The sequence below is a fragment of the Phyllobates terribilis genome, unplaced genomic scaffold, assembly GCF_046119375.1.
Source record: "Phyllobates terribilis strain yellow unplaced genomic scaffold, ASM4611937v1 Scaffold_7__3_contigs__length_470593459, whole genome shotgun sequence".
Classification (NCBI taxonomy): Eukaryota; Metazoa; Chordata; class Amphibia; order Anura; family Dendrobatidae; genus Phyllobates; species Phyllobates terribilis.
Window position 1 is genome coordinate 77,213,046 of NW_027362767.1, and position 26,875 is coordinate 77,239,920.

The window sequence follows — 26,875 nt, forward strand, 5'->3', positions numbered from 1 at the left end:
TGTAGCAGCCGAATCCTCAGGGTGCTACAGGTGCATGGGTGGATGTACATGTATGCGAGTAGGTGCATGGCTGGCTGTACACGTATGCGAGTAGGTGCATGGGTGGATGTACATGTATGCGAGTAGGTGCATGGGTGGATATGCAGAGGATGTTGTTGGGGGTGAGTGAGTCTATAGTCAGATGAATGTAAACAAGCACATGAAAGTATATCTATGAGGATGTATTACCAATAAATACACCCACTAGTGTTTTATTATTATTAGTTTCTCCATGCCATTGTGCACATAAAAGACAAATGAACTTGTGTCGAAGACCCCCTCATTATGGTGCTGGGTTTTACACCTTGGACAGAAGGCCATGGCATTTTCTTTCTGTGACTTTTTTCCTACCCCTTTGGGGGAAACGGTGCAATTCCTCCGGAGAGGCTGGGGTCCACCAGATCCGTTTCCACACTTTTAAAGGGCCACATGGTTTTTCTCAATGGTGCATCACTGTAATGAGTCCAGACGTTGATTTATTTTGGAACCGTTTCCACACAGTATTTTACTCGTTTCCAAACGGCTTTTGTCTTTATTTCTCTGGAAGGACAATGCTAGATTAGGACAGGCTAATTCTCCAGTGCACTTGGGAGATTTAGAAGACTCACCTGCTCTTGTGTTGTGAAGGGCTAAACGTCTCGAAGCATTACTGGGCATCCAGACATTTACCTCCGATCTCATCTGTCAATGTATCAAGTGCTGAACAATTAGCAAAAATGCAGAAAGTATCTGTTTTAGGGGATTTCAGAACATTGTGTGCTGGCAATAAGAAATGATAAAGTCTGGGAATACATGGAGATATGGTCTGCGGAATAAAGCTTCTGCTTTCTGTCTCTGGTTTATGGTGTCCTTCTGTAGGATGCCTAATATAGACTGTCATGAGTTTTTGATGAGATCATCAGTAAATTGGGAGGGGTTCATTTGGAATACAGATTATTGATTTGAAGAAATGAACCATGCCCTTCAGACACAGACCCGGCACGACAGCCCCGCAGTCGCATCTATTATTCATGCAGCACGAATACTTTCATTTGACAGCGACTTCTTGATTTTGCAATAATCTTAACCGTGACAGGAGGCTGAAAGTTCAGGCAAATAAGTGGTAACAGTTTGGAACCAACTTTAGTATCTTTTAAATCCCATATTGGTAGGAGAACAATTTCTGCAAGTCTTTGGTATCATCTAGATTCTTTTTTAATAACTAAATGTAGAGTTTTGTTTCTTCTTCTTCTACAGCTTGTGCAGGGAGGGGAGAAGGTGAGCTGTGACCTATAGTGAATGGTGGATTCTGTGGTATCTATATACAAGGTTTAGCTGTCCTTTTTTTTTCCTGCTTGTGATGATAATAAGATGACTACTGATTAGGGAAGAGCAAACCCAAACTTAAAAGTTCGAGGTTTGTACTGGGTGGTGCTAATCGCAGAACACTGACTTTTTAACCGGACGTCCATTGCAGTGTTCAGAGTTCTGGGGAAGTTCGGTAGAGAGTGTTTTCCAGATCAAACATTCGGGTTGTCATTGTTTTCAATGGAGTTCCGGTTCTGGTTCAAGTTCTTGTACAGTTCTGGTACCCGAACCGAATTTGGAATTAAGTTCGAGTTGGGTACCAGAACACGAAGTTCCACAGGTCCACTCATCCCTACTGCTGATACTTTCTATTTTGTAAAAATCATAATATATTTTGGATAAAAGTCAGCCGAGCAGGCGGGATCAGCCAACCATCTAATGTGTATGGGGGCTTCCTAACTGTCCAGATGATGCCGGGGGGACATAAGGATGGGGCAGTCGTAATTCAATCGCTTGATCCTTTTGTTCAGTGGAGAGATAATCCGCTGGCAGCTCCTTTCCAAGAAAGCGCCTAAAAACTCCCAGACTGTTGGTCCAACATCTTTCTAATGTGTATGGCCACTTTGAAGGGCATTTTGGAGCTTTTTTCTCATTCTGGCTAATGAGGGTCCCAGTGGTTTGACCCCCAGCAATCATCAAGTTACCATCTATTTTATGGACTAGTGATAACTTTTTAAGTTGGCAATACCCCTTTTTAAGAAGTCAGTTTAGCAAATTTGAAAACTGTGTCAAAATGTAAGTATGCACTTATGTTTGGTTAAAGGGGTTGCCCAGGCTTGGGGTACAAGTCTGCAGTCACTTTATATGACTGCAGACTTGTGAATCCTCATAAAGAGCCCAGTGCGCACTGTCAGTACTCACCGGAAGTGGGTGATCATATGACCACAAGTATGCGATTTGCATATTTCCAGCTACATCCCAACTAGATTGAGCGAGCCTGCACACGTCTAGTCAGTATGTGACCTTGTATGCAAATAATATACTCGCTTGCACCAGAGAATCCTGACTGTGTGCTTTGTGAGGATTCATAGAGTGAGTGCAGACTTGTACCCCAAGCCCGGACAACCCCTTTAATAGCTGTTCTGCACTGTTAAGCCAGCAAGACACATTGCATAAAAGTTTTCCAAAACTATTGATTTCAGTGGGATCAGCCTATTAGAGTGTACAGTCCGCATTCCACTCCCTGTTGCAGTAAACATGCATGCTCAGTCCTGCTTGCATGTTTATGTTTGAAATAGGGAACACAGATTGTATCTTTCATTTGGCCCTAATAAAATTGCTACTTTTTTATCTGATCCAGTGGATACCTACCTGCCATGAATGGGCACAGGTTAGAGATGTTTAATGATAGCGAAGAAGAAAAATGCTGTTTTTTGGCAGAAGATATAACGTCGGAAAGATCCAAGGAGAAATTTAACTGAAGACCTATAATACTGGTGAAGAGATGTGTAGACCCAATTAGAGCTTTTTTTTTTCTATGGAGTTATGACCCAAGGATAGCGCTCTGCAACTAATGGCTGGGAAAGAGTTTCAGAGATGGAATGTAAGTCTGAGAGTTAAAAAAAAAAAAAAAAAAAAACTTCAAGCATTGCCCGAGCTGCTGATTGTTATGCACGTCCATGCTTCCTCTGTGTGGTTATGGAAGAAGACAAAGAGAATCTAGGTCAGAGCTGAGGAAAGTGGGTGAGCCACTGTGTAACCAGAAGCACATGTAGACAGCCATCCCCTAGGCATAAAGCTAACAATGCTGAAAGTTTCTGATGTCCCTGCTGTCTGGTTACACACTGTGTGATGCGCACACTCTCACTGTTATAGGATTTTGGGACATGCGCAATGTGCGCCTCTATAATGGGAAGTGCAAATTATATAAATCTCGGCTGTCTCACATACGAAGGGCTTGTAAATCTGTTCATCCTGATCTATCTGGTTATGAATCTAATGGCAGAATTCAACAGCTGTCAAAACTGCTGCGACACAGAACAATTAAAGATGATGGCGCCATGGAGTACGGAAACTAATATATATATATATATATATATATATATATATATATATATATATATATATATATATATATATATATATAATTATTTATTGCATGAAAGATAAATTGCACGTAAGTGACTTCCAAACCCCTGCTTTTTTCCAGTCTGTTTTCCGGACTTCCACTGGATTTATATCAGAATGTACTCCTTTGGAGTACAGATGATGGCAGTGAAAGGATCAGCACCTGTGTCCTCCAATGAGTGTCGGGTTTATCAAAACAATCTGTTGCATCAGCTTATCCCCAGAATTAGTGAGACACAAGTGCTGACCCTTTCACTGCCATCATCTGTACTCCAAATGAGAATGTTCTGATATCAGTGCAGCTGAAGGCGGGCAAACAGACTGGGGAAAAGCAGGGGTTTGGGAACAACTTGTATGCAATTTTTTTTTCACAGGAGCAAAGATAAATTCACTAATAAAGTGATTTGAAAGTTGAGTAACTTTTCATGCAGGACAAAATGATTAATTTTTTTTTATAAAAGTTCAGTTAGTTTTTAAAGACTAAGGCTATATGCCCACGTTGCATTTATGAAGCAGAAAAATTCTGCTGCATAAATGCAAGTCCTCTCCCGGAAAAACGCATGCGGAATTCCGCACGCGTTTATCGCGCATTTTTCGCGCGTTTATCACGCGTTTTCCACATGCGGAATTGCCTTGCGTTTTTTATGCATTGGACAAAGGCAATTCCGCTTGCAGAAATGCAAAATTAAATGACATGCTGCGGATTTTTGAACGCGGCATAAACGCTGCGGAAAAATCCGCAGCATGTGCATAGAACTTGCGGAATCCCATTGGGGAACATGGGGTGCGGATTAACAAGCGTTTTACAAGCGTTTACGCTGCGGAAATTCCGCAGCATATACGCTTGAAAAATGCTACGTGGGCACACAGCCTTACCGTGATGCCACCCACTAAAAAGTCACTGAGGCTATGTGCCCACGTTGCGTAAATGAAGCAGAAAATTTCTGCTTCATTTCCGCATGTCCTCTCCCGGAAAAACGCATGCGGAATTCCGCACGCGTTTATCGCGCGTTTTTCGACATGCGGAATTGCCATGCGTTTTTTCATGCATTGAATAAGGCAATTCCGCATGCGGAAACGCAAAATTAATGAACATGCTGCGGATTTTTGAACGCAGCATAAACGCTGCGGAAAAATCCGCAGCATGTGCATAGAACTTGCGGAATCCCATTGGGGACCATGGGGTGCGGATTAACAAGCGTTTTACAAGCGTTTACGCTGCGGAAAATCCGCATCAAAAACGCTTGTAATCCGCAACGTGGGCACGCAGCCTAATTCTGGAGGAAAAGCTAATAGAGAAAATAGTTCTGATAAACCCAATACTCCACAGAGGAGACAGGTGGTCACCCATCACTGCCATCATCTGTACTCCAAATAAACATATAAATGCAGCTAAAGGCAGGCAAATATACTGGGAAAAGCAGTGAATTGGAAGCCACTTGCATGTCATTTTTTTACAGGAATGAAGACCAATTCCCTAATAAAGTGATTTGCTAGTTTTGTATCTTTCACTACTGGACAAAATTGTAAAAAAAAATTAAAGTTTAGTTATTCTTTTTGACGGGGGTTGTCATACAAACATTGATCACCGATGTGCAGGACAGGTGATAAATGTATAATTGCTAGCCAGACCCAAGTAAGAGCCCATGAGTAAGACAGAAACAAACTAGCAGGTCCTATGAACAGTATTTTATACTACATCACCTGGATACATGGAGTTTTTTATACTTGAATAAATGTTACGTTTTATTTTTTAAAGAAAGCCTCTATTTCCACTGGATTATTTCTCCCTTCATTTTTGTACAAATAAATGTATGTCCCGTCTTCCAGACCTGCACCAATTCTGAGAAAAGGGAGCGCAAAATCATCCCTGTGATGGGAGCGGTAGCGAGCATGTGTGACCACCACTGCGGTAGACAGGGAATGGAGCACTGGTCACACATCTCGCTACCACTCCATCCTCACAGCAGACTTTAGGACACTGTCACGGGTGTATCAAGTGTGACAGACAGTTGCTCTGGATCCGGCTGAAGAAGGTCACTGCGCTTGGCATTGCAGACACCTTCTTCATCCTCTAAACTCTGTGGTATAGTGATAACCTTCTCCCTTTGGTTAGGACCCAGCAGCGACCTCCACCTTCTGCTGCTAATTGACATACCCTTGCTTGTTATTTAAAAACTGTCAGTTTCTCCGGAGAGTCGCCGGTGATAGTTCTATGTTTATTCTGTCCGGGCTTGGAGTACTAGTAGTCGGCTAGTTTCTTCTTTGGTTCCCTTGGAGGACAGTTGGTGTGATCTCTCTGGTGTCTGCTCAAGCTAAGTGTATCACCTTTGTTTGTTTACCTTGTTGTCTTTAGTTATAGTGGGGCCTGACTAGTGCTCACCCCACCCCCTCCCTATCTAGGGCCTAGCTCTAGGGACATTCAGGGATTAGGTTTCCTGCTTGGCGATAGGTGTGGAACCTATTTAGGGACGATGGGGTAGTCAGGGTGATATTAGATCTGCCTAGGGGTCTCCATTCTCCCCTTCCATAGTTGTTGGGCTCCCTTTCCCCTCTTTCCATCGTTGTACACTTGTACCTTCCCTCACCTTGCGTGACAGACACCCTTCTTGATATTTTCAAGGACCCTTTTATTACCAAGTTAAGAGACTGATAATTAATACAATGTAGATCTGCTCCTATATACACAGATCAAAAATTTGGAGGGTGCACCCGTTGCACCAAGGTCTTATTAAGTTTTTGCGCTCTATGCATTCTATATGTCTACTGTTAAATGTGTCAGTTGATATCCAAAACAATGTTACTCATCTTGTGAAACATATTAAAATATCACGAGATCTGGTTTTCATTGTCCATTTTTCTCTTCTACAGGACTGCCACATCCACCATATAAATTGAGAGTAGGTGAGGTGAAAAGCAGTACGGCAGCAGTGACCTGGAGTCCAGGGTTTGACAACTATTCTCCGCTCCTCTCTTGCACAATGCAGGTATATTGCAGCTTTCTGAAGCTCCGCTATTAAGGTTGCACTATTTTAAGACTCTGCTTTGTTAATTATAAAAGGTTATTTTGTGTAAAGGCAGCGAGAACTACAATGCTGCTACAATGTACAAGGCTCCACCGCGCTACTTGGAGTGCGATCAATCACGGAATTCTTCAGTCTTTCAAATGTAAACTATTAATGTGGAAACATTTATTTAATCTTTTCAAAACGTAAGGGCCTTGTGCTATACATTTACATTAGGTGGTCTATACAGAGGCGTAGCTATGGGATCAGCAGGGAGGGTGTAACACATCTGATGAGCCCCTAACCTAGGCACCCATGCTTGCAATTATAGATGAAAGAAAAAAAAGGTTTTGGTACCGTGTTAGCTGTTTGAAAAAAAGATTCTTTCAGTGGGAAAAAGAAAATAATAATCTTGTAGTTATGATAATATTTTTATAGGCCAACATATTCCGCAGCACTTTACAATTTTAAGATACCTTTTAATGGCTTACAAAAAATAAATGATGTTACAAAGCAAGCTTTCCAGACTTCTTATGTCTCTACCATGCCTGATGAAGAGACCTAAGAAGTCTGGAAAGCTTGCTTTGTAACATCATTTATTTTATTTTTGTTAGCCATTAAAAGGTATCATAACTGCAAGATTTTTATTTTGTTTTTCTCACTGAGCACAATGTTTTTTGCAATTATAGAGACACTCCATAATAGTGGGTATTAGTGGGCACCTCATTGGATGACAATACTGTTGCTAAAAAAATCACAAAACCAAACCCAATATTATCGCCAGACAGTGACCCGATAGTGGTGGATACCATTTCAGCAAACAGAATTAGTGACTACAGCGCAGTTATAGATAGTCACACACAGCTGACGTTCTTTCTGATGGGAGTTGCTCACATTTCTTGTGTTTTCCATATGGCCCAGACCACCATGACAACTTCTTCTTCCAGCCGCAACTTATCTGCAGACTTTATTACACAGACCTATTTGACTTCTCACATTGCCATAACTGTTCCCAATCTACTCAAACTCCCCAGGATGATGATACCGCAATTTTGAGCCTATTTCTGCCATATTTGTTCATATTACTGCACCTGCTGAGTGACATAGTAACAGTACTCCACTAAGTGCTCTACATAGTAATAATGCCCTCCTGACAGTAAAATTGTCCCCCCCAGAAAATATTAATGCTGCACGTGAGCTATCTAAAAATGTAATAGCTCCCTTTTTTGCCCATTAGAAAGCAAAAATGTGAATTACTCCACAAAAAAAATAAATATATTCATCTAATCCCAGATTCTCCCAAGTACACCAGTACAGACCAGTGTCCTGGGGCAGGCGGGGTGATGTGGTCACATAAGCATGCCACCTGTGCGGGGACGCTGATGTCCTTTTTATACGCCTGCCATTCTGTAAGCCACATACCTAAAGTGATATGCAGACTACTGAATGGAGCTTGGTGGAGCAGGGAGACATTGACTCACTACTCTGCCACAGGGTTTAAAGGGGTTGTCTGTAGTCACTCTATGTGAGTTGCGACTTCTGAATCCTCACCGGAGCGTGGAATGGGGGGCACATGTATGCAAATCACATACTTGTGGTCACGTGCCGACTAGACGTTCGGGGCTTTGCTCAATGCATGTGTAGTGAATGAGACCAGACACGTCTAGTTGGAATGAGGCCGGAAGAATGCAAATTGCTTGAGGTCACATGACCGTCTGCACCAGAGAATCCTGACTGCATGCAGTGTACGTGAAGAGAGGATTCACAAGTCCGCAGTCACATAGTGTCTGCAGACTTGTAGCCTAAGGCCGGACAACCCCGAGCGCTTCTGGTCTCCTATGGAGAGTATTGAAGCATGCAGTAAGTGAAAAAAAAAAGTTTTTAAAAATAGAAAAAAAATATAAAAGTTTAAATCACCCCCCTTTCGCCCCATTCAAAATAAAATACAGTGCCTACAAGTAGTATTCAACCCCCTGCAGATTTAGCTGGTTTGATAAGATGCAAATAAGTTATAGCCTTCAAACTGTAAACGAGAGTAGGTTTTATGAACAGAAGCATAAATCTTACAAACCAAAAAGTTATGTTGCTCAGTTGAATTTTATTAAATTTTAAACATAAAAGTGTGGGTCAATTATTATACAACCCGAAAGTTTAATATTTTGTGGAATAACCCTTGTTTGCAATTACAGCTAATAATCGTCTTTTATAAGACCTGATCAGGCCGGCACAGGTCTGTGGAGTTATCTTGGCCCACTCCTCCATGCAGATCTTCTCCAAGTTATCTAGGTTCTTTGGGTGTCTCATGTGGACTTTATTCTTGAGCTCCTTCCACAAGTTTTCAATTGGGTTAAGGTCAGGAGACTGACTAGGCCACTCCAACACCTTGACTTTTTCCCTATTGAACCATGCCTTGGTTTTCTTGGCTGTGTGCTTTGGGTCGTTGTCTTGTTGGAAGATGAAATTACGACCCATCTTAAGATCCTTGATGGAGGAGCAGAGGTTCTTGGCCAAAATCTCCAGGTAGGCCGTGCTATCCATCTTCCCATGGATGCGGACCAGATGGCCAGGCCCCTTGGCAGAGAAGCAGCCCCACAGCATGATGCTGCCACCACCATGCTTGACTGTAGGGATGGTATTCTTGGGGTCGTATGCAGTGCCATCCAGTCTCCAAACGTCACGTGTGTGGTTGGCACCAAAGATCTCGATCTTGGCCTCATCAGACCATAGAACCTTGAACCAGTCTGTCTCAGAGTCCTCCAAGTGATCATGAGCAAACTGTAGACGAGCCTTGACATGACGCTTTGAAAGTAAAGGTACCTTACGGGCTTGTCTGGAACGGAGACCATTGCGGTGGAGTACGTTACTTATGGTATTGACTGAAACCAATGTCCCCACTGCCATGAGATCTTCCCGGAGCTCCTTCCTTGTTGTCCTTGGGTTAGCCTTGACTCTTCGGACATGCCTGGCCTCGGCACGGGAGGACGCTTTCAAAGGCTGTCCTGGCCGTGGAAGGCTAACAGTAGTTCCATAAGCCTTCCACTTACGGATGATGCTCCCAACAGTGGAGACAGGTAGGCCCAACTCCTTGGAAAGGGTTTTGTACCCCTTGCCAGCCTTGTGACCCTCCACGATCTTGTCTCTGATAGCCTTGGAATGCTCCTTTGTCTTTCCCATGTTGACCATGTCTGAGTGCTGTTCACAAGTTTGGGGAGGGTCTTAAATAGTCAGAAAAGGCTGTCAAAAGAGATCTTTAATCCACACATGTGAAGCTCATTATTCTTGGTGCCTGAACTACTTCTTAATACTTTAGGGGGACCAAACAGAATTCTTGTGGTTTGAGGGGTTGAATAATAAATGACACTCTGAATTAACTTTTTACGTTTAAAAAAAAAAAAATAAAAAAATTTGCTGCAGTGCATTTCCCACTTCCAGGCTGATCTACAGTACAAATGTCACAATGCCAAGTTAATTCCGCATGTGTCAACCAGCTAAATCTGCAGGGGGTTGAATACTACTTGTAGGCACTGTATATATATAAAAAAAAAAACACATACACATATTTGGTATCGCCGCGTTCAGAATCGCCCAATCTATCAATATAAAAAAAGAATTAATCCGATCGGTAAACGGTGTAACGAGAAAAAAATTCTAAACGCTAGAATTACGTTTTTTGGTCGCCGCAAAATTGCAATAAAATGCAATAACGGGCGATCAAAACATCGGATCTACCCCAAAATGTTATCAATAAAAACGTCAGCCCGGCGCGCAAAAAATAAGCCCTCACCCAGCCCCAGATCACGAAAAATGGAGACGCTACAGGTCTCGGAAAATGGCGCTATTTTTTTTTTAGTTTTTTTTTACCAAATTTTGGAATTTTTTTTCACCACTTAAATATAAAATAACCTATAAATGTTTGGTGTCTACGAACTCGTAATGACCTGGAGAATAAGAATGGCAGGTCAGTTTTAGCATTCAGTGAACGTGGTAAAAAAAAAAATAAAAAACAACTGTGGTATTGCACTTTTTTTGCAATTTTACCACACTTGGAATTTTTTTCCTGTTTTCCCGTACACGATATGGTAAAACTAGTAATGGCGTTGAAAAGTACAACTTGTCCCGCAAAAAATAAGCCCTCACATAGCCATATTGTCCAAAAAATAAAAACGCTATGGCTCTGGGAACAAGGGGAGCAAAAAACGAAAAAGCAAAAACGACAAAACCCAAGGTTGCGAAGGGGTTAAGATTCTTGCACAATATAAGTCATGGTGTAAAAGTAATGATTGCCCAGGAGGTTAAATTAAATGCATCACTGGAGTTCCAAGAAAACGATGAGTTACCTGCAGGCTGCCTAAATTGGGAAGATAAAACAGTTTGTAACATAAAATGCTGATAGATTTCTCTGCGTCATAGTTATATTTCACATAATACAGAAGTAATTATTTCTAGTTTCAGACAAAAAGCAGGTAATGTTTTTTTTCCCACTAAACTAGCTGTGGTTCAGTGGATGCGCTGACTCAGAGTTTTATGTTTCTGACTCATGCAGCCATCTTGAGGATAAAAATACTTTATTTCACATTGCAACAACCGAAACATCAGCTCCTAAATGTCTTAGCTTTTTTCTGATATAAATTCTTCTAAGATAATACAATAACATAAATCTAAAGGGGTTGTTTAGCCACACAAAAGTTTTCTTGAAGTTTTTGTATTGCAGATTGATACAACATAATATTATTGTTATTATTATTTTTTATTACTATCGCTTACTGGGCTGTGTTTTTTATTTTTTCATTAAAATCAGTGTTTTATCAGCAGGAGATTATCACTACAGGACTAGGTGTCTCATGCTTCCTAGTTAACTGTTCTGTGTAATCCCGCCCCCACCACTTATTGGCAGTTTTATGTCAAGTGCACACAGAAAGCAGCCAATCAGGGGTGTGGGCGGGGTTATACAGGACTCAGCATTCAGAGCACTGATGGATCTGCAGCAGAGAAAACCGTGATTTGTGTCACAATAACAGCATGTAGACCAGTAAGTGATACATCGCTGGAATCGGGCTCTCAGCCCTTACATCATTTTGCTGTCAAATTACACAGCAAAAACCTGCTGACATATTCCCTTTAAGCACTTCCCATTTCTACCTTCTTTCTTTCATCCAATGGTCTTTCTAATCACATGTTCCCTTATGATTCTCCATTCCCATTTTGGAATTGGATTTTCAGTTTCTGTTATATCCTTGACCGGTTTTTTCATACAGTAAATCTCTGGAAATCTCCAAAAAAAAAGTTTAAAATGATTTCCTGGCCTTGTAGGAAGTGTACAATCTAATCTTCTTAGAAGTAATATTTCAGGCAGTGTGGATTAAGGTAGTAAATCTGACCTGGGCGCAGACGTGACTTTGCTGTGGTTTCTCTGATTCAGCTGCCTTACAGGTCACATACAGTGACTCTCAAATAAAGGTTCATCGTGCCGTCCTGTGCACTTCTTTCAGTAAACTTCTTATAGGAAATGTACCATTAGATAGTGGCCTATTTCTTTAAATCGAGTATTTCTTAAATTTATTTATTTTTTTCATGATATTTTCAAATTTTCTATAAATATTACTATAAGTATATTAAAATATTAAAATTGGAAACCTTGCAATTTTCACACTGTCCGCTAGGCCTAATATTAAACTCATACCTCACCATTCTGTACTGATGACTCATTGTTATGCTCACGCCCGGACTGACTGGCGTGAGCGTGATTAGTGATCCCAATGTACCATGAACCGAGGAGTGCCTGGAGGGGCGTAACTAAGTATCTACCCAATCCGACCAAGGTCGCACGGCGGCTAACGACTCCGTGAACCAAGGAGGAACCAAGCAGAGGGACCAGGTGCGACTCCAGGTCAGACCCCGGTCACAGTTGTTGACCCACACCGGGGAATGCAGGAACAGGCAGGTTAGACTGGCATACAGGCAGGTGGGTATTAGCAAGTACGGCTGGTATGCAGACGGGTGGGTACTGGAAGCACGGCAGGAGTGCAGACAGGAGGATATTGGCAAGCACGGCTGGTATGCAGATAGGGGGGTACTGGCAAGCACGGCTGGAGAGCAGGCTGGATAGGGTCCAGTACAGACTGGGATTCAGGAACAAAACCGCAGATGCGGTAGACAAGACAGAGCAGAGAGATGCCGCCGGAGCGGTGAGCAAGACAGAGCAGGAAGGAACCGCCGGAGCGGTGAGCAAGGCAGAGCAGGAAGGAACCGCCGGAGCGGTGAGCAAGGCAGAGCAGGAAGGAACCGCCGGAGCGGTGAGCAAGGCAGAGCAGGAAGGAACCGCCGGAGCGGTGAGCAAGGCAGAGCAGAGAGGACAGGGCTCTGTTCACACTGAACAGACTGGAAGGGACAAACAGAACCAGATACACACAAGGTACTTGCAATGAAGTAGCGAGTAGACTCTAAACTCACAACAGAAGTACAGAGACATTGAATAGGAGTTAGTTGCAGGTTCAGAGACTGCAGGAAAAGGGAAGGTACGGACACAGAGACAAACAGGCTAGGAGAGTGTTCAGACAGGAACTGACACTGCAACAAGATACAGGAGCGAATCTGGGTATACGACCCCCAGAGAGGCGAACAAACAGGCTAGGAGAGTGTTCAGATAGGAACTGACACTGCAACAAGATAGAGGAGCGAGTCTGGGTATACGGCCCCCAGAGAGGCGGACAAACAGGCTAGGAGAGTGTTCAGACAGGAACTGACACTGCAACAAGATACAGGAGCGAGTCTGGGTATACGGCCCTCTGAGAGGCGGACAAACAGGCTAAGAGATAGTTCAGACAGGCCTGGGAATACAGCCCCCAGGTTGGCGGACAGGCATGAAACAGAACGAGACCTGGCACATCAGAGGCAAGGAGCCCTCTGAAGGTAAGAGTTGTTCAGGCACCTTCTTCTGGGAGAAGGAGGTTTAAATATCCAGTGACTCACAGCAATAGGCTGGGGAAGCATTAGGGGTGTGCCCACAGCAGCTACAAGAATCAGGAAGTAACCGGGCCGCCGCCCTAAGCAGTCAGAACAGAGGCATGCACACAATATGAACATCAGCAAGATTTGAAAGCTGGACTGAAAGGTAAGATTGTGATCTTGCATAGTGGGAGATGGTGCACTATGGAAGCATGCTGCCAGGGATGTTACACTCATTAGTATTATAGGCAGAATTATGCAAGGTATTACCTCTATATACAATAGATAACACCATTCACAATAGATGATATCACAACTCACCTCCTCCTCCTCCTGCACATTGACTGATAACACCTCTATATAGAGTAGATAACATAGGATACACCATCTACAATAGATGTTGTCACAGCTCACCTCCTCCTCCTGTTCAATAATTGATAAAACCTCTATATACAGTAGATAACACAGGATCCACCACTACATTAGGTGATATCACAGCTCACCTCCTCCTCTTGTACAATGACTGATAACACCTCTATATACAGTATATGACATGACACAGGATCCACCATTCACAATAGGTGATGTCACAGTTCACCTCCTCCTCCTCCTGTACAGTGACGAATAACACCTTTATATACAGTAGATAATACGTTATTAGACTGAAATATCTCTGATGGGTTAACACTAGTGATGAGCGAGCATGCTCGCCACTGCTCGTACTCGCCCGAGCATCTCAGTACCCGAGCTCGCCGAGTACTTTCGAGATGCTCGGGCGGGAGCTCGGGTCCCCGTCCTGCATGTCTGGTGCTATTTAGAGCACCAATCATGCAGGGATTGTCTGCTACTCACTGTAATGTCACAGCCATGGTGGTTGTGGCATTACAGTGATTGCCCAAATCGATGGGAACAGTGCTCACAGTGAAACATGAAAAGCCGGCAATTCATTAGCGGCATACACCGGCACCCGACAATTTAGAACAGAAAGAATAGAGCATCACACATAGATTAGATAGATAGAAACATGTCAGTCACATATATAAGAAGTACAGTGACAGTGCTGGTTACTGTACTTGTCATTTAGTGTTAAAATAAAGGATTTATTACAAAAAAATTTGGGCGTGGGGTTCCCCGTAATTTTAGTCTCTAGCGGAGGTTAAGTAGATGGCTGGGGCAGTTGTTTGAAGCCTGGGAAGGGGGTAATACCCACGGAGCTTCCCAGGCTACTAATATCAGCCCCCAGCTGAATACCTAGCCTTTACTAGCTATTAAAATGTGGGTCCCAAAAAAAAATGACGTGGGGTCCCCCCTATTTTAATAGCTAGCAAAGGCTAGGCAGACAGCTGGGGGCTGATATTAATAGCCCAGGAAGGGTGCCATGAATATTGGCCCCCTCCCAGGCTAGAAACACCAGCCATTAGCCGCCCCAGAAATGGCGCATCCATAGGATGCGCCAATTCTGGCACTTAGCCTCGCTCTTCCCACTGCCCTGTAGCGGTGGCAGAGGGGTAATGGGGTTGGGGTTGATGTCAGCTTATAATGCAGGCTACAAATGAGAAGAGATAAGAAGCCGGGCTGATCCTCTGCGCTGGTCCAGAGACACACAAGGATTAATGATAAACCAAAACTTTCTTTATTTCTTGGCCTACGCGTTTCGTGGCTACACTGCCACTTCCTCGGGGCTACCAAGTCAATCACAATCCATATATATATAACATATAACTACAAGTGTCACACATGACGTAATTTCCTGTGAAAACGCCCACATTGTACACAGCAAACTCTAAAAACTAAAAGCACTCATAAAAGCTCACACATTGAACAATTAATCATAAAAAGCATGACATTTTTCGCAATGAGATGAATCTCTAGTAAACCACAAGAAAATTTTATAGTATCTTTCAAAAATTAAAATTGTGGCATTCACTGGGATCGATCCTGGTGAATGACAGGCTGGATCGCAGCAGAGCGCTGCCATCCAGCCTGTCATCTCAATGCCATCCCAGCGTGGGAGAATTCTCCTGCTCAAGCGGTGACGTCATTTGCCGGCACCGCATGCGCAGGAGAATTCTCCCACGCTGTCAGTGACGTGCAAGAGGTGAGCTGAGTTCATTGGACATGAACTCGGCTCATCTGGATGCCGTCACAGCCAGACACTGAGGAGCTTCACTGAGGAGCTTCTCAGTGTCTGCGGCATGGCAAGCTGGATGGCAGCGTTCTGCTACGCTCCAGCCTGTCATGTCAATGTAGCAGAGCTGGAGCCGTCCTGGGAACCATGGAAAGGTAAGAATGAGGTTGGTTTATTATTATTTCAGGAGATCGTTGGCTTCAGCTGGAATGGGCGATACGGTAAGTAGGGTTTAATTTAGAACATTAAAGGAATGTGTCTTTATTTCAATTAAAGGACTTTATTCTGGGTGTTTGTGTTTTTTTTAACTTTGACTATGGGGTTAGTAATATAGGCTGTCTATAAGACACCTCCCATTACTAACCTCGGCTTGATGTCAGCTGGCATTATAAGTTGACATCAACCCCAGCCCTGTTACCCCACTGCCACCGCTACAGGGCAGTGGGAAGAGCGAGGCTAAGTGCCAAAATTGGCGCATCCCATGGATGCGCCATTTCTGGGGCAGCTGACGGCTGGTGTTTCTAGCCTGGGAGGGGGCCAATATTCATGGCACCCTTCCTGGGCTATTAATATCAGCCCCAGTTGTCTGCCTAGCCTTTGCTAGCTATTAAAATAGGGGGGACCCCACGTCATTTTTTTGGGGGTCCCCCATTTTAATAGCTAGTAAAGGCTAGGTATTCAGCTGGGGGCTGATATTAGTAGCCTGGGAAGCTCCGTGGGTATTACCCCCTTCCCAGGCTTCAAACATCTGCCCCAGCCGTCTGCTTAACCTCCGCTAGAGACTAAAATTACGGGGAACCCCACGCCAATTCTTTTTTTTAATAAATCCTTTATTTTAACACTAAATGACAAGTACAGAAACCAACACTATCACTGTACTGAGAAACATGTCAGTCACATATATAATATCTATCTAATCTATGTGTGATGCTCAATTCTTTCTGTTCTAAATTGTTGGGTACCGCTGCTGAATTGCCGGCCGGCTTTTTTAAAGAGATGGGTGCATGAAAACACTATTATTTTTTTTAATAAATCCTTCATTTTAACACTAAATGACAAGTACAGTAACCAACACTATCACTGTACTTATTATATACGTGACTGACATGTTTCTATCTAATCTATGTGTGATGCTCTATTCTTTCTGTTCTAAATTGTCGGGTACCGGTGTGAATGCCGCTGCTGAATTGCCGGCTTTTTTAAAGAGACGGTGCATGAAAATCGGAGGGCACTAATGTGTTCCAAGTGCACTGCTATGTTTTTCATGCACCCTCCTATATAAACTGCCTGCCTGTCTGCCTATATATTCTGCCTGCCTGACGTTTAATTGAGCACTGTTCCCATCGATTTGGGCAATTTTTGACCTTCTGAAGACCGCCTGGGGGGGGGGGGGGGGACCGCCAGAAAAATGCTCGAGTTTCCCATAGACTTACATTGGGATCGTTGCTCGGGTCGAGCACCCGAGTATTCCAATGTGCTCAACCCGAGCTTCGAGCACCCGAGCATTTTAGTGCTCGCTCATCACTAGTTAACACTTTATTAAACACTTTTTTTTTTTCCAGGAATGGCGCTATTCTTGCATATGAGCTGTGTCAGGCATTGCACCTTAGGCCATGTCCCCACTATCAGTATTTGGTCCGTATTTTTTCTCAGGAGTGGGACCCAAAACCAGGAGTGGGTGATAAATGCAGAATTGGTGACTTGTTTCTATTATACCTTTTCTCTGATTGTTCCTCACCTGGTTTTGGCTCCTGAGAAAAATTACTGACCAAATACTGATAGTGGGGCGATGGCCTTTTACTTATACATTGTGTGTTTGAGGCAAAATGTTACTTGTTACTAGCATTACTACTTTTCGCATGTGATCAACTATGCTTGACTGCCATTGAAGAAAGTAGTGGTTGTTGCATAGTTTGTGTGGGGGTGGAGGTGGGTCATAGGGGCAAATTCTATGGTGGAACAAAATTATGCCCCTGCCTTATAGTCAAATGATCCAGGAGTCCACTGCTTCCTCTTGGAGCAGTACCCAGGAGCAGTGAGTGTCCATTCAGTTTCCGGCTAGATAAAACAGCTCTCAACACAGTGAAGTCAACTTTGTCACCTTAGTTGCTGCCTATACAGAGCGCAGCAGCCAATGACAAACTCATTTTGACTGCTGTACTTTGCATAGGCAGCAACATTACTAAATAATGTGCAATGTACATATACGCCTACAACTCTCTGCCTTTCTTCTCATTTGAAATTTTGTGAGAGAAAATATGTCAACCGTCTGGGAGAGCCGTCCCACATTTTTAAAAAAAAATTACTTTGTGAAAAGAAAAAACAGAACTAAACTAACATTATAATATTTTTTTATGTTTTTACATACTTTTCTAACTTTAACAGGGGCTAGGATTAGGGTCAAGACTGCAGCACCCTGGATACACGCACAGCTCACATCCAGCCTATATTACTGGGAGGGACACTCACATGAGAGAAAAATCTGGATCTTGGATCAGGCTGCAAACTGCATATCAGATGGTCTGAAAATAAATGAATGGATGAAATAATGAAGATTGCAGACTGAAACCTAAATTTCAAACTGAAATTTTACTTAACATACTGTATGTAAAAACATTTTTTTTTCCCCATGTGGAAGGTGTCCTTAGCTTCTTTTTTGTTTTGTGCTGGCCTCATCACTTTTGTTTAAGTGGATGGGTTTTAGGGAGATTTACTATAATTTACAGCACAAAATTGTATAAATTATTTTGGAGATCGATTTAATTTTCTTAGCTTAAAGATGTGCTAAATTTATTAATCGCCATGTAAACCAAGATTAAGGTAATGGAGCATTTTTAGGACTATTATGGACTCATACTTTTTTTTTTCCTTTTTTTTTTTTAACTGAAACTTTTTTACTCTTGATTTTTGAGCTGCAATGCCAGACAGACATAGTCCATAGACAAGAGTGGCGCTATTACCTGAAAGTAAATCATACCTCTATGACTTTTTTTGTTAATAAAAGATCTGGAGAGACACCCCCCCCCCCCAAAAAAAAAGAAAAATGAATTGAGTTTTTGTAATTTCAGCCGTTCTCTAGGTATATGGTGCATGTAGACCTAGTTTATTTTGAATTGCTCCCTCAAGCTTTAAGACTTTTTTTTACAGTGACCTGACAACTTGACATTCCACATTTTCCTAATGGTTCACTGCATTCCTGAAATACCCTTCTTTCCGAAAGCAGATTAGCACTTTTCACTTATTCTCATGGCTCGCTATTTGCTTCCTGCAGTCTTATAATAGGTTTTCCTGCTAAAGCCACGGAGTACAGAATTTATTCTAAGCCGGAGTGATTTTCATATCTGTTGCTCTTGATAACTTTTATTATGTTCTGTCGACAGTGACTATTTGATATCTGGCTCATTGATTTAATTCCAACTGAGAAATATATTTGATTAAAATCCCTTAAATTGCTCTTTAATTGAGGGCATGTGGTTTAGTACTAAAATGAAGTAATTTTATAACTTGTACCAATTAATTCCCCATTTTACGATGCAGCAACTGAACACTTTCTCTTAAGCCAACTGTCTCCGTGTGACCATTTAGCTCAAACCACAAATTTCATATGCATCCTTTTAAAGCCTATGGACACCTGTGACACTGAAAAAAATATTTTATATATTAATGGTTACATTTAGTTAATAAAATTGCAGTCTTCAATCATCATTCCTTCATTCATTTAAAGACTCACTAATTGTTTGCAACCTTATCAAAGTTTCAGATTTTCTCCTTGTAGGATTGTCCCACCCAGTAATATAGGCTGGATGTTAGATCTTTGTGTTTCCTGCTGTCTTCATTAGTTCTAATACCAGCTCAGCTTATATCTTGCACCTATTTCTTCTACTTGTGCATTTCTCTTTATTTGTAGCCTATTTTTTTTCTACCCTCCCGGAGACTGTAGATGCTTTCCTTTCTCGCTCTCTCTCTGCTCTTGAGATCTGTGTACAACCTCCTCACCTTTCCTAACACTGTGAGAGGAAAGCAAGGGAGCAGAGAACTTTTCCAAACAAGGAGCAGGAACTCCGACAGATTTGTATTGGTTTTGCAAAAGCATTTAGACTTTTTGCAGCTGCAAAATGAAAGAAAATTTTTAATCAAGACTATTTAGAAAGTTACCTAACTTTGCATTTAGGAAATAAATGAACCATTAAAAATAAATCTGTACATAGCCCTTAAGGCACACTTACATGGATAGATTTCTGCCCATAACAAGTGCTGAGTGCCTAACAGTCTGCATTTTGTCATCAGCACATCCAGGTAATAAAAGGAGATGTCCTGCCGACAACAATTGTTTGCTCGGGAATAAGCGTTCTTATGAATGATCATTATGCAAAATCTCTGCCCATGCAGAATGGCTTTTGAGATAAGCCATCAATATGAGTGTAGGGTACCAAAATTCCTCCCTATTGGCACTGAGAGGGAGCCACAGCACATAAAAGCTCCTCCGCACATGCTTGCTCACTGTGATGATGGGCTCGATGGTTAAGGTCATGCTCCTACCAATTAGTCATTGATGACCTATTCTGGGAAAAGGTTAAAGCTCCAGAGAACTACTTCTGATACTGATGACTAATCCTAAGGGCAGGTGCAGACGACCATAGATTCTCCCGAGAGAATCAGGCCGATTATGCTAATCACTCTCTGATCAGAGTGTGATCATGGTATGATCTGATTCACTCTGAACAGAAGATGGAGAAAAAAATTTCTCCATCTTCTCCATTGCGTCAGTCCGTGGAAATCGAACTGCACTCAGATGTCATCAGAGTGCAGTCCGATGGTTTCCATGGACTCATTGACTTGCATGGCTGAATATGGTGGAAAAAATTGGACATGTGCACAGCCCTATAGACTAACATTGGTCTGAGTGTGATCCGAACATGGAGGATAAAATCGGGCATGTGCACAACGCCATAGACTAGCATTGGCCCGAGTGCAAGCCGATGTTTCGTTGGATCGAACTCGGCCGAAAATAATCTCGCCTGCATCTGCATATGGATTGCCTATCATTGTCAATCGTGGGGCTCTTACAATCGGCAGTTAGGAGCTCTCGCCTGTTGTGTTTTAGCTTCGTAAACTCTTTACATCCAGATGGTGAGTCTGACCGATGGGGGTGCCGGGATTCAGACCCCCACTGATCTGATATTCATAAGGATAGGCCATACATCAGTATCAAAGTCAGGATAATCCCTTTAAGTCATAGGTTTTTGGAAACAAAATACTGTAATATATATACTGATCTGATGCCAGCGCTGCCCCTTTCGTGTGCCAAGCATTTTGAACAGTGTGGTGCATTGGCATCCTGTACTGGATAATTAACCATTAAAGCCAATCGATGGCCCGGAGAGTCATTTCCCATCCCTACTGAAAATGGCTTTCCAGCTTAATGCTGGTTGGCTCTGCCATCAAGAAACAAATGCCAAAATATAGAGAACATTTATGCACCAAGACTTTAGTAACTAGCTACGACTCCAAACAATAGTGTTATCGGTAGCTCCAAAAGACCATTTTATTGCTCCGTTCTTAATTCCATCCCCTTACCACCGTCTGTCATCTGTTTTACTGATGTCTCTTCTGACAACTGGTTCCTTTTATTTTTATAGGTTCAGCTACTACAGGATCAACGTGAAATGTATTCGCAGAATATTATCGTTCCCCCGTACAGCGTTTTGCTAGATGAACTTAAGCCGCTGAGCAATTACAGCGTCCGTCTGCAGTGCGCCAACGAAGTGGGGAGATCGGACTTCACAGACTGGCTATTTTTCCAGACACTAGAGTCCGGTAAGGAGTGGGGAATCCACTATAAAGAACTCTAGCAAAGGTTTTAGGGTAAGTCGTGTAGATTGACAGCACTGACTTGCCTGGAGCGAGCATGGTCTGTCAATCATCAGTGAGGCAGGCTGTACAATGAGCCTCTTAGCCACACCCAGGGTGCACCGAACACCCGAATTTGCATATTTGATTAAACTTTGGTTTCTGTAGAATGGAGGCAGCGATTAGGCCACTAAATGTGAGATTTTTATAGGGGTTATATGCTTACTTTATATTGGCAGTTTGGGCTCACAGAGTCCTTTTACTATCTAGTGCCTTCCTAACTCTGCAGAAGATCATAGGGGGTCCAGGGTCTTGAGACCCCCCCCCCCCCCACTGATCACCCAAAAAAATATTATACAAAACAGAGATGCTGAGCTGAGTGCAGACGAATCAGTATATAGGCACGCTATATAAAGTTTCGTGCTCGTGCTGATGCAGGAACCCGGCCGTTCTGCCTGCTGAGCAGCGAGCTGCAAAACAGTTTTTTAAGCAATCGGTGGGGTCTCCAGACCCAGAGCCCCCACTGCTACACATGTTAGGACAGGACTATATACAGTGCCTTGTGAAAGTATTTGGCCCCCTTGAACTTTTCTACCTTTTGCCACATTTCTGGCTTCAAACATAAAGATATAAAATTCTAATTTTTGGGGGAAGAATCAACAACAAGTGGGACACAGTATTGAAGTGGAACGAAATTTATTGGATATTTTAAACTTTAACAAATTAAAAACTGAAAAGTGGGGCGTACAATATTATTCGGCCCCTTTACTTTCACTCCAGAAGTTCAGTGAGGATCTTTGAATGATCCAATGTTATCCTAAATGACTGGTAATGATAAATGTAATCCACCTGTGTTTAATCAAGTCTCCATATAAATGCACCTGCTCTGTGATAGTCTCAGGGTTCTGTTTCAAGTGCAGAGAGCATCATGAAGACCAAGGAACACACCAGGCAGGTCCGAGGTACTGTTTTCAAAGTTTAAAGCCGAATTTGGATAGAAAAAGATTTCCCTAGTTTTAAACCTCTCAAGGAGCACTGTGCAAGCGATCATATTGAAATGGAAGGAGTATCAGACCACTGCAAATCTACCAAGACCGGCCGTCCCTCTAAACTTTGTAAGGCGGTGGTGTTCACACCGTGCAGTAACTGAGGCAGTGACCCAAGCAAGTCCAACATAAACAGTTTTATTCAGCAACTCACAGGTAACAGAAAAGTCCTCCTGTTCGCAGCCAGTTTAACACGAGTCCTTAAACAACGGTTGCCAGGGGCAACAGCCGCGCCGGGCCGCTCAGAGCCTGACAGGTGCAGAGCCTTCCCAGGCGTGGGTTCAGCTGCTCATAGGCCCGCCAAGCTTCCCTGCTGTGCTCCTAGCAGGTTTCAACATAGAGAGACACACTACTCCTTAGTGCAGGGTTTTTAAAGGACCTGTGGCAAGAGCCACTGGAAAACCCGGGTTGGAGGGAGGAGGCCGCCCCCACTGCCTTCCTGTAGCCTCCTCCAAGAAATGAAGGCCCTGCCGGGTTTTACTTAATCTGCCTTAGCCAGATAGCCTGACCAGGTCAATGCTCACCTTCAGTCCTGCATTGCAGCCGCAGGTGAGTTTGTGACTGCAATGCACTCCAATGGATTTAATAGGTCTCTGTACACATTCTGGGGGATATATAACGTCCCTCGTATACGATCCCGGTCACTGCCTCACATATCCCCCCCCCCCCTCTGTTCAAACTTGTGGGGTTGAACATTTGACACCATACAGTGTTTGCCTGCGACTTCCCAGGGAGATGTTCTACAGAGAAACTGAAATTTTGCAGTGACAGGAACCACCTGGTGACTCGCACATTCCTCTCCTCGGCATTCCTCATCCATACCAAGGGTGAGTGGTCCATCACCAAGCGGAACTGACGCCCGAGTAAATAATAACGTAGCGATTCTAAGGCCCACTTAATAGCAAACACTCCTTCTCTACCATGCAATAATTTTTCTCTGCCGGGGCAAGTTTTCTACTCAAGTAGGTGACCGGGTGCTCTTCACCATTCACTTTTTGTGACAATACCGCTCCTAAGCCTACCTCCGAGGCATCTGTCTGTACAATGAAGGTTTCCTTGAAGTTGGGACTAATGAGGACCGGCTGTCCACACAGGGCCAACTTCATGGACTGAAAAGCTTCTTCTGCCTGAGGGTTCCACCGAACCATTACCGATCTTTTTTTTTTTTTTTTCCTTTCAAAAGATCATTCAGGGCCGCCGTTCTCCCAATAAAATTAGGTATAAACCGGCGGTAATACCCAAGGATGCCAAGGAACGCCCTCACCTGCTTTGTACTTGACGGTTTAGGCCAATATTTTATGGCCTCAACTTTATTGATTAGGGGCTTGATAGCTCCTCGGCCAATCACATACCCCAAATATCGGGCTTCCTCTAGCCCTATCGCACATTTTTTGGGGTTTGCTGTTAACCCCGCAGCTCTGAGAGAATCCAGCACCGCTTGTACCTGGGATAGGTGCGTATGGCAGTCGGTGCTAAAGATGATAATATCATCTAGATATGCGGACGCGTACCCCTGATGAGGCTTGAGCACTATGTCCATCAACCTCTGGAATGTAGCCGGGGCCCCATGTAACCCAAAAGGTAAGACCACATAGTGATATAGACCTTCCGGAGTTATGAAGGCGGTCTTTTCCTTCGCCGATTTCGTGAGGGATACCTGCCAGTAACCCTTGGTGAGATCAAGCGTGGTAAAGTACCGGGCCTGCCCCAGTCTCTCAATCAGCTAATCCACCCTGGGCATTGGATAAAGGTCAAACTTTGACACTTCATTTAGTTTTCGGAAATCGTTACAGAAGCGTAACGATCTGTCTGGTTTCGGAATCCGTACGATGGGGCTAGCCCACTCACTCCGTGATTCCTCGATGACGCCTAACTGGAGCATTTGTTTTACCTCAGCCGTGATGGCTTGCCTCCGGGCTTCGGGTACCCGGTACGGTCTCATTCGCACCCTTACCCCAGGTTCGGTGACAATGTCATGATGGAGAACTGTAGTCCTACCCGGAAGCTCTGAGAACACGTCGGTATTCTGCTGCACCAGCGAGCGAGCCTCCCGTCGCTGCTGTTTAGTGAGCGCATCACTTATCCTGACCTCTCCCCTGGACGCATCCCTGGCTGAAGGTAGAAAACTCTCTGGTGATATGCCCGGAGTGACGTCTGTAACTAAACACACTCGATCTTTCCAAGGTTTTAGCAGATTTACATAATAAAGCTGCTCAGGTTTCCTCCTCCTGGGCTGATACACCTGGTAATTTACCTCCCCCACCTTTTCTCGAGCCTCATATGGCCCTTGCCACTTGGCCATGAGCTTACTCTCGGCTGTTGGTACCAGTACTAACACCCGATAGCCCTTGTTAAAAGACATGACCATGGCTCTTTTATTATATGTGCGCCTCTGGCCTGCCTGGGCATCTATCAGATGTTCTTTCACGATGGGCATGACTGCCGCGATCCGGTCCTGCATACTAGCCACGTGTTCAATTATACTCCTATGTGGAGTCGGCTCTTGTTCCCACGTCTCTTTGGCTACGTCCAACAGACCCCTAGGGTGTCTGCCGTACAATAACTCAAAGGGAGAGAACCCTGTGGAAGCCTGGGGTACCTCACGGATGGCGAACATCAGATAGAGTAGCAACATGTCCCAATCCCTTCCGTCCTTGGAAACCACCTTTTTTAACATGGACTTGAGGGTTTTATTGAACCGTTCTACTAGCCCGTCGGTTTGAGGGTGGTACACCGAGGGGCGCAATTGTTTAATTTTTAGTAGTTTGCACAGTTTCCTTGTCACTTTGGACATAAAAGGGGTCCCTTGATCCGTCAGAATCTCCTTAGGTAGTCCAAGGCGACAGAACATGTTAAACAGCTTCCGTGCAATCAGTTTTGCCGAGGTGTGGCGTAGCGGTATAGCCTCCAGGTACGTGGTGGCATAGTCGACGACCACCAGTATATATTTGTGACCACGAGCGGATTTTACAATGGGCCCTACCAAGTCCATTGAATCCGATCAAAAGGTGCCTCTATCACTGGCAGGGGTACCAATGGGCTACGGAAACTTGCAGTGGGTGTGGTTAACTGACATTCGGGGCAGGATTCGCAGTACTTTTGGACCTCCGCATAAATCCCCGGCCAAAAGAACCGCTGCAAGATATGCTCTTGCGTCTTTTTAACCCCTAAGTGTCCACCCATCAGGTGTGTGTGTGCCAACTCCAGAACCGCCTGACGGTACGACTGAGGTACCACTAATTGTTCCACGACCTTGTCCCTGATTTTGTCTACCCTATAGAGCCACTCACCGTTGACTACCATGTGTGGAAATACAGTATCTGCACCGGGCTGTTGAGCTACGCCATTTACCTCTAACACCCTTTCCCGCGCCCGAGTCAGAGTGGGATCCTGTAGCTGAGCTGTCCCAAACGTGCCCCAGGACACTTCCAGCTCAGGGATCGACAGGGTCTCCTCGACCTCTCCTGCCAGCACCCCTAGGGGAAACCTATCGGGGTCACACTCTGTCCCTAGTTTGGACACCCCTATTGCAGGTACCCCTGGCTCGGGTTCGTCGGGTACAGCGCCTGTAATACATTTTACCGGGGGAGAGTGAATTTTGTTTTTCCACAGAGTCCAGAACAGGGGCAAGTCTCTTCCCAACACAGTCCCATAGGGAAGAGCTTTTACCACCCCCACCACATGTTTTATGTCTCCACATAGCGTGGACAAAACTACCTCCGCAGTTGGGTACTCTCGGAGGTCCCCATGGATACACACCACCCCGACTGTCTGTCCGTCCACTGGAGTTGTCTCCTGCCACCAGCGACCCATGTACCAAAGGCACTAGGCTCCCCGAGTCTAGGAGAGCCTCCGAGGGGTACCCATTAACCAGTAACTGGCACAGTTGGGGTTCACTGTCTGGGGGGTCGGTGCTCGCAGTGCAGACAGTCTGGGCGTACATTGAGACCCGGCGGTTATACCCGCAGTCCATGGGCTCCGTAGTCAGGGGGCAGTTAGCAACCACATGTCCCGGCCCCTGACACCGCCAGCACCTAATGGTGGAGGTACCGTTAGGCCTTATGACTGTTTGGGAGGGAACCCGTCTCCTGCCACTCTCATACCGGAGTACCCCTTCAGCACAGGTACGGTGCTGACTGTCCTCAGCAGAGGGACGCGACCCCTTTCCCGCTGGGGCCGTCGGCTGCTCCCGCAGGGCAGCAATCTGTTGTAGCAACAGTTCATTTGTTTTTTGCTGCTGCTGGTAGAGAAGCTGCTGCTGCTGTTCCTGCTGCTGCCGCTGAGACTGCAGCTGCTGCTGCTGGGTAAGTACCAGCTGCTTAAACAGCTCCTCCATTTTGTCCATGGGGCGGGGTTGAAAGGTGGCCGGTCGGATTGTGGCCATGCAGCGTCCGGTGGGGTATGTCTCAGTCACTATGCCCGCATTCTCCACCAAGCTGTAAGGCGGC

The 26,875-nt window shown here is 44.2% G+C and overlaps 1 protein-coding gene across 1 annotated transcript in view; it reads left to right on the forward strand.

The window, feature by feature from the left end:
- Positions 1–26,875, forward strand: part of TYRO3 (TYRO3 protein tyrosine kinase) — a 200,594-nt gene that overhangs the window by 101,513 nt on the left and 72,206 nt on the right. Inside the window, exons 6-7 of the mRNA XM_073638814.1 lie at positions 6,325–6,440; positions 21,171–21,348. Of these exons, the coding sequence (XP_073494915.1) occupies positions 6,325–6,440; positions 21,171–21,348 (294 nt within the window). The remainder of the gene's footprint in view (positions 1–6,324; positions 6,441–21,170; positions 21,349–26,875) is intronic.